Genomic DNA, 7,767 nt, shown 5'->3' with positions numbered 1-7,767 from the left:
TGATGAAAGAGCTCAATGCGTTTTTCATCAGTCAACTGTTCAAGAGGAGTACTACTCAGAGAGAATAGATACGAGACCATTTTTGTATGTCCTACATAAGCTGCAACAATGAGTGGTGTGTCTTCATTCACATCAAGGATCGATAGCGGCTTATTGTTGATTTTCAGCAGCTGCTCCGCAATTCTAACGTTTCCTACTTGAGCAGCAGTGTGAAGGGCAGTAAATCCATAATTGGTCTTCAATTCCAAGTCCTCCCGTCTCATCAATTTCAACAAATTCGTTATAAAAGTGGTGTGCTGTGCAGACACCGCAATGTGAAGTGCTGTTGCTTTATTTATCGTTATGGAAGCTCGAACACAATCTTTGTCTTTATCATAAAAAGCCTTAGCAGTCGGCCAATCACCTTTTAAGGCCGCTTGAAGGAGGGGATGGTAGTCATCTAATGTTAAGATAAATTAGAATATGAAGAAGGTTCTAGCAAGAGCATTATTATTAGCAGTCTCATCAAATTTTACTCACTAAAATAGTCAAAAGTACATTTTTTTGTATTTTAACTACTCACTTTTTTAGAGCACATCAATAGCCTCACCATTTTAACAATCAACTTTCACTATTTCATTTAAATATTCTTTTTCAAATATTTATGTATTATTTCTCTAACTTTTATATTTTTGAATCTTTGTATTTTTTTAAAGATTTGCATTTAAGGGGAGAGAGAAAACTAATTTTAATAGCATTTTTTATTCAACTGGTGATAGTAAATACTGTTTACTCACTATTTTTTTTTTTTTTAATCAAAGTAGTGAGGCTGCAGGGGAAGATTTTAAGACATTTTCACAAAATTGCATCAATATATTTTAACCAAAAAATGGGTTCAGTGATTCACATGCAGTTTTTAAAAGGGGGAATAGAACAAATAAGAGCATTGTTAGCCACCTTATCAAATTTTACTCACCAAAATAGTCAAAAGTACATTTTTTTTTTTCTATTTTAACTACCCACTTTTTAAAGTACTCCCAGCAGTATCACTATTTTAACTAAAAACTTTTACTATTCAATTTTCCAAAAAAAAAAAAAAAAAATCAAAGATTTTTTTATTCTTTTTTGACTTTTTTCAAAGAATAAGGAGGGAGAGAGAAAAGTTATATTATTTTTTATTCATTCGGTAAGTGAATAATACTCACTATCTTTAATGAGTATTATTCACTTCACCAAACCAAATTCACTATTTGATGAGGCTATTGGGGAGTGTTTTTTTTTTTTTTTTTTTTTTTATGATATGTAATGATTTGACTCATCAAAATAGTCAAAAAAAAATAAAAATAAATAAATAAATAGTTTGATAAGACTGCAAAGAATGCTTTAACATTGTACAAATCAAAGATAAAGTTGTTCAACTGTTGCATATGTGAGTGCATATGACCAGAGTCTAGAGAGAAAGAGAGAGGAACTTACCCACATTAGTTTCATAATATTCAAAATCTTCACTCGAGCTTGGCTCCTCTACATTTATCTGCGTGAAGTCTTGTTGAGATATGTCAGAACTTGGCTTCTCCCATTTACCCGTCATAGTTTGTCCAGAAGAGGTCCTTTCACTCCTTTCAACTCTCTTATTTGCCTTTTGTCCTCCATTATGAGGCATGGTTATATCATCTTCTTCCTTGTTGATGGCACATTCTGTCATATTTTTTTTTTAGCTGATAGAAAATTGACATATGATCAACATTTTTAGATAGGTTATGTATTGATTTAGAGAGAGAGAGAGAGAAGAAAGATTCAAGAGTAAATGCTTTTTTTTTTTCTTTCTCATTTCATCAAGTTTTCTTCCTTGAACTTACACAACCCAGACTGATAGATAGAGACACGTATATCTAGTTGCAGCTTTGGGACATAACTACAAATTTAACTTTAGAGCTAGGGCGAGAGTGGAATGATTTTATTTTTTTATTTTTATTTTTTAAGTTTAATTTTTATCATGATTTGTGATCCAATTTTTAGCATGCAGGACAATCACATTGTATTAACCTACCCTTTTCTTCATTTTTCTTCTGGTTTTTCATAAACTTTTCTTCTACCAGATTTGCTAAATAGTAAACAAGAATTAACCACCATGACAAAAGTAGCAAGATTTTGATTTACGGATTCGGAAAGAAGAAATGATACAATATACTGATACAAAGGAGAAAGAGAAAACAATTATTATGAAGATTTATTACAGGTACGTACTTGACAATATTACTTGCCGCTACGGATTGAGCTTGACCTTCAAATCCTCTTGAGCAGTCCGAAGAAACGGGAAGTCTTTTGATACTCGACCAGTCAACCTTGCTGAGAGTTTTGGCAGAAAATTGGGTAGAATTATAAGATACCATTCATCATTATATAATAAAAGCAAATGGATAAACTACTGTTTATTATATTATTATTGTAGGGTCAATTTGTGGTTTAAAAAGCAAATGCTATTAAAAAAATAGTAATTTTTAAGCTTTTTTTTTTTTAAAAAAAAAAAAAAAATTTAAAGCAACTTATTGCATGCAATTTAAAAACATGTTCAAACTGTTTTTTTTTTTTTTTTTTTAAAAAAAAAACATACTTTCAAATAATGCACTTTTTACATTTTGGTTTAAAATCACGTAGTACCCTTAATAGAATACATGTACTTTTTGAAATAATAATTAAATAAAAAATTTTTTTAAAAAAAAGACTTCAATTTTTTTCTTGAGGAGGAAAAACTTTACTCAACCCCAGTCGCCAATTTACTAGTCGTTGCTCAGGTTACTATTCATGCGCGCGGACATCGCTGAGGATGAGCACTCTGCGTTTTTGTCTCTTCAGCCTTTTTTTTTTTTTAAACTAAAAAAAAAATGAAAAAAACTATTAACTATTAGGAAAGTGCTAGGGAGCTAAACAAATGAATCCAGAAAAATTTCCAAATTAATGTGGCAGACTGTGAGTGACAGATAAGGGAGAGAGAATTGCATTTTTTTAATTTAAAAACTCTTGCCACGTAAGTTTGAAAATGTTTTTGGGTTCATTTATTTGGCTCCCTAGCACTTCTCTAACTATTAACTAGAGACTTGGTTTGCCTATGACATGTCAGGGTGCCAGCAAACCAAGCCCTCCCATTTGTAAAAATAAATAAAAATAATGGTTTTAGATTGAAATTTACGGTTTGAATTATTAGTAATTTAGATACTTAATTTGACATGATGCTAGAACGAGAGCTCTTATTGTCATTGTTTCTTTTCAAATGTGATATGCTTTTAAAATTACCAATAGATTAAAATTTAATAATAATTATCTCAAATTTAACAATAATTTTAAAAGTCATATTATATTTGAGATGACACAAAAAAAAATATCCCTCTAACATTACTCGGTGAATATGAGATACTTCTTATAGGACTGCTATCTATTCAACATTACTCTGTGAATATGAGATATTCTTATAGGACTGCTATCTATTCAATTCTATAAAACACATTTTTAAAGTTGAAAGTTAAAATTAGATGGTCAAAAGTTAAAATGACCTGTGAATTTTATGAAACACATTTTTAAAGTTGAGAAAGGATTAAATAACCAAAGGATTCTCGTTAAAATAAGTGATTTTGTTTATCCCTCCGCAGGAACCTTCCTCAAAAACATATTTTATGAATTAGAGCATATCCACGGTAGGTATTTTAGCTACTCAAAATACATTTTTTTTGAATTTTAGTTATTAAATTTTTAATACAAATTCAAACAAATTATCTATTTATTCTCTAGTTTCTTTAAATATTATTTTTTAACATTATTTTTATTATTTTACCCCCACTTTTTCTTCCCCTCTCTCTTTCTACCTCAACAAAACCAACAGATTTACCGCCTTGATTGCCTCTCACGCTCTTTCGACAACAAAGACAAGCAAAACATGAGCTTTATCCAATTCATATTTCGGGTACGTACTTGACAATATTACAGTTACGGATTGAGCTTGAGCTTCAAATCCACTTGTGCGGTCCGAAGAAACGGGAAGTCTTTTGATACTCAACCAGTCAACCTTGCTGAGAGTTTTGGCAGAAAAGTGGGTAGAATTATAAGATACCCATTCATCATTATATAAAGATAAAAGAAAATGGATAGACAACTGTTTATTATATTATTGTCGGGGTCAATTTGTCGTTTAAAAAAATAGTAATTTTTAAACATGCAATTTAAAAACATAACTTTTTTTTAAAAAAATGCAATTAAAATAGTGCATTTTTAAAAGCAACTCATTGCATGCAATTTAAAAAAACTACTTTTTTTTTCTTCATTTTCAGACTGCAATTTTTAAAAAACATACTTCCAAATATTGTACTTTTTACATTTAGGTTTAAAATCACACTTTTTATCTTAAAAAAAAAGCTCACTACTCTTTGTAGATCATACAACCCCTGTCGCCAATTTACTAGTCGTTGCTCAGGTCACTATTTGCGCACGGACGTTTCCAAGGCTAAGCACTTTATTTGTTTATTTATTTTTTTGTTTTAGGGATTTGAATGCGTTTAGTTTTAGAGCACTATTAGCAGATGTCATATATAATTTTTCTTATGTTTAAGAAAAATTTCAAAAAAAAAAAAAACCACAGAAAACTACTCACATCGGATTTCCTATATTTAACCAACCTTTAATGGTTGCTACAGTGTTTCCCAATGTGTAGGGAACCAAAAGTGGTTTCCTATACATTATTTTAGTATAAATATTCTCTTTCTTCTCCCATCTTTCATCTTTTTGTCTTTAATTATGAATTTTGTTAGGATTTTGTGAAAAAAAATGAGGGTAGGTAGGTAGGGAACTTGTATTTTGTACGTAAATAATATTTTAATAGTATAGGGAAAGGTAAGGGAAGTTATTATAAAATATATTTTCATAAGAAAATAAAAAGTAATTTTGTACCCTAAATTTAAGGAAAATAAAAAATAAATAAATAAAAAAAAAAAAGTTGCTACTAGTAAGTTACTTACTTCACAAGACAGTGTTAGAATATATTCTCACTCCAACCCCACAGACAGACACGAGAATTGAGAAACAATTCAAACAACTATTAAAAAAAATTAGAAAAAAAAAAAAACCTGTTAACCATGTACTGCACTGCCTCGTCTATGACATGTCAGTGTGCCATCAAACCAAGTTCTCCCATTGTTAAAAATACATAAAAATAATGGTTTTGGATCGAAATTCATGATAATTATTTGTTGGAATAGCTAGTAATTTAGATACTTAATGCGAGATGTTGCTCCAATATTGAGAGTTTTTATTGTCCTAATTTCCTTTCAAATGTGATATGCTTTTAAAATCATCAATATATCAAAATTCAATAATGATCATTTCAAATTTAATGATTATTTTAAAAGGCACATCACATTTAAGAAGACACAAAAAAGATAAGAATCATCCCTCTAATATTACTCATTTAATATGAGATATTTCTTATAGGAAATGTTTTACACTACTTGTCCGAGGTGGATAATTACTGTGGATATTTTTTAGGTGAACTTCACCTATGCAAAGACGTTGTGGAAATTGAACACTGAAAATCTGTACGTAGTTTATATATATATACGGTTAAATTTGATGCTTGAGTTGTGACTTTTGTTGGAGTTTCTCTTTTTACGCGCCATGGCCGTGTGGGTATGTAGTTTGTTGGGTTGATGGGTTTTTGGATTTTGCTTGGGGTTATGCTTTCGATTTTGGGAGGACCGAATTGGTGATGCTTCGTTCAGCATTTTTATTGCTGATTTAAGGTGTCATGGAGGGAGAGAGAAAAATAAATAAGCAGAAGAGCCTACTTACCATAGCAAAATAATAAAAAACAGTTCAAAAGCCAAATATACCGGAGAGTGAAAAACAACTTGTAATAATCAAATCGGACTATTCTTTGGACCTACTCTTACACCTTATGTTGTTGTGGGAGAATGAGACAAAGGTTTGATCATACAAATTTGACCGACCTCGTGAATTTTTAAAATGTCTCGAGTCCCTCACTTTTTTTTTTTTTTTTTAATAATTAATTTTATGAACTTTTAGTGACTAATTAGACCTGTCTTGTGGATGAATTGTGAGTGCCAAAACATTACACCCGGCAAAATATTTTGGCTTTTCCCAATTTTCAAGATCGCACAATATTAATTATGAGACTGTCGATGGCATCGAGGTCTTGCCAGCTGTGCAAGGACTCATTTTTTGGTCTCCAACAACGCGTGCAAATTAGCTACTTTCCTCGTGAAGACCAAACAGTTGGCAGTTGGCAGTTAGCAGTTGGCGCGAACCCAAGGACAAGCATATACCTCGAAGAACAGCACATGAAAGCACGTTGCAAACCAAAAACTTGCAAGGATAAGAACCAGGGGTGAAATTAGTATTTATAGTTTGAGAGGAGCAAAAGTAAAAAATAAATAAATAAATAAATTGGGGGGCATATTAATCTAATTTTAAAATCGGCTAGTGCTTGATGCAGGGGTTTTTTTGAATCCACATGTGTAAAACTAGAGACCTTTAAACATTTTTCTCCATTTTGATTACGAGACCTAAAGTACTGTGAGATCTAATGCCTATCAAAGTTCCCTTTAAATAATAAGCGTATGTCTTCAAGAGAAAGTAAGACAAGGTTTACTTGTCAAAGGTAGAACTTAGGAAAACCTAATGCTCTTCACAATCAAGGGGGTTCTCTTTGTGTCATTAATAGGTCAAGTCCAATTAAGGGATAATAGTTAGCTAAAGGAAAAATAAAACTAGTTCTAATAGGCCTTAGAGACTTGTCATCTTATGACTTGTTCTAGGTTACTATTAATTACAATTTATTCTACTAAAAATTTGTAATTGCACTCTAATATTTATTTTGATTATTCAAAACTCTCAGTAACATCTTATAATTACAAATAACCCTTCCATGAAACATACATAGTCGAATAAAATAACTTGTCACTTTAAGTCATTATCTCGTAATCCTTGGGTACGTGATTTATTCTATTGATTATTATTGTACTCTTGAAATCATATTTCATTTACTACATTTAATTTTAGTAACGCTCAAGTCCGATAATCAGAATAATCAATTTGCATTAAATTTATCTCAATGGGATATTTCATGCCATTTTGATTAAATTAAAGGATTATGGATTCCATCTAGATTAGTAGTGTTCACACAATGCCACATGTGATCCACCCAACACCAAAATTTTGAACATGAAAGATCTTACTTCTAAATGTATCAAAGTGACATTTATTTCACATTTGAGTTTACTTTACTAGTCTTCGGATTTAGAATCAATATTGCTGTAAGCAATCATGAGTTCAAGTTATTCATATTGACAGTTGTTATATAAAATAACAATTCACGTGATCTGTTTAGTACAGTGAAATCGCACCAACATATCAATCAAAACTCTCAACTTCCATTGTCAAGATAGATTATCATATTTGTTATGTTATAATATGCCTAACAGGCAATGACGAGCAGCACAAGCCATAGTTTAACCGCCCGCCCCACCAAGACATCAATGAAACTCAAAGAAGATAATATAAATAGACATGAAAATTCCCATATTTGTGAATCAAACCAATGCCCTTGCATTATCCAAACCTAGTGGGAATGCCCCTAAGATCATCGAACCACCACCTCTAGTGATTCATCGAATTGAGAGATTGATTTTGAAGGTTGCGTGCCTTTCCCTGTTGCTGGATTAAGCATTTGAACTTTAAGCCTTTCAAGCTCCATATCTTTCACTCCAAGAGGCAAAATTATTG

The 7,767-nt window shown here is 31.1% G+C and overlaps 1 protein-coding gene across 1 annotated transcript in view; it reads right to left on the bottom strand.

Moving 5' to 3' along the window:
• LOC132169313 (uncharacterized) overlaps nt 1-1,642 on the bottom strand; it is a 2,805-nt gene extending 1,163 nt beyond the window's left edge. The window contains exons 1-2 of the mRNA XM_059580367.1: nt 1,456-1,642; nt 96-439 (exon numbers count right to left, since the gene is read on the bottom strand). Of these exons, the coding sequence (XP_059436350.1) occupies nt 96-439; nt 1,456-1,642 (531 nt within the window). The remainder of the gene's footprint in view (nt 1-95; nt 440-1,455) is intronic.
• Nucleotides 1,643-7,767: the final 6,125 nt, after the last annotated feature.

The sequence above is a fragment of the Corylus avellana genome, chromosome ca2 (assembly GCF_901000735.1).
Source record: "Corylus avellana chromosome ca2, CavTom2PMs-1.0".
Taxonomy (NCBI): Eukaryota; Viridiplantae; Streptophyta; class Magnoliopsida; order Fagales; family Betulaceae; genus Corylus; species Corylus avellana.
This window is presented reverse-complemented; position numbering and strand designations above follow the sequence as displayed.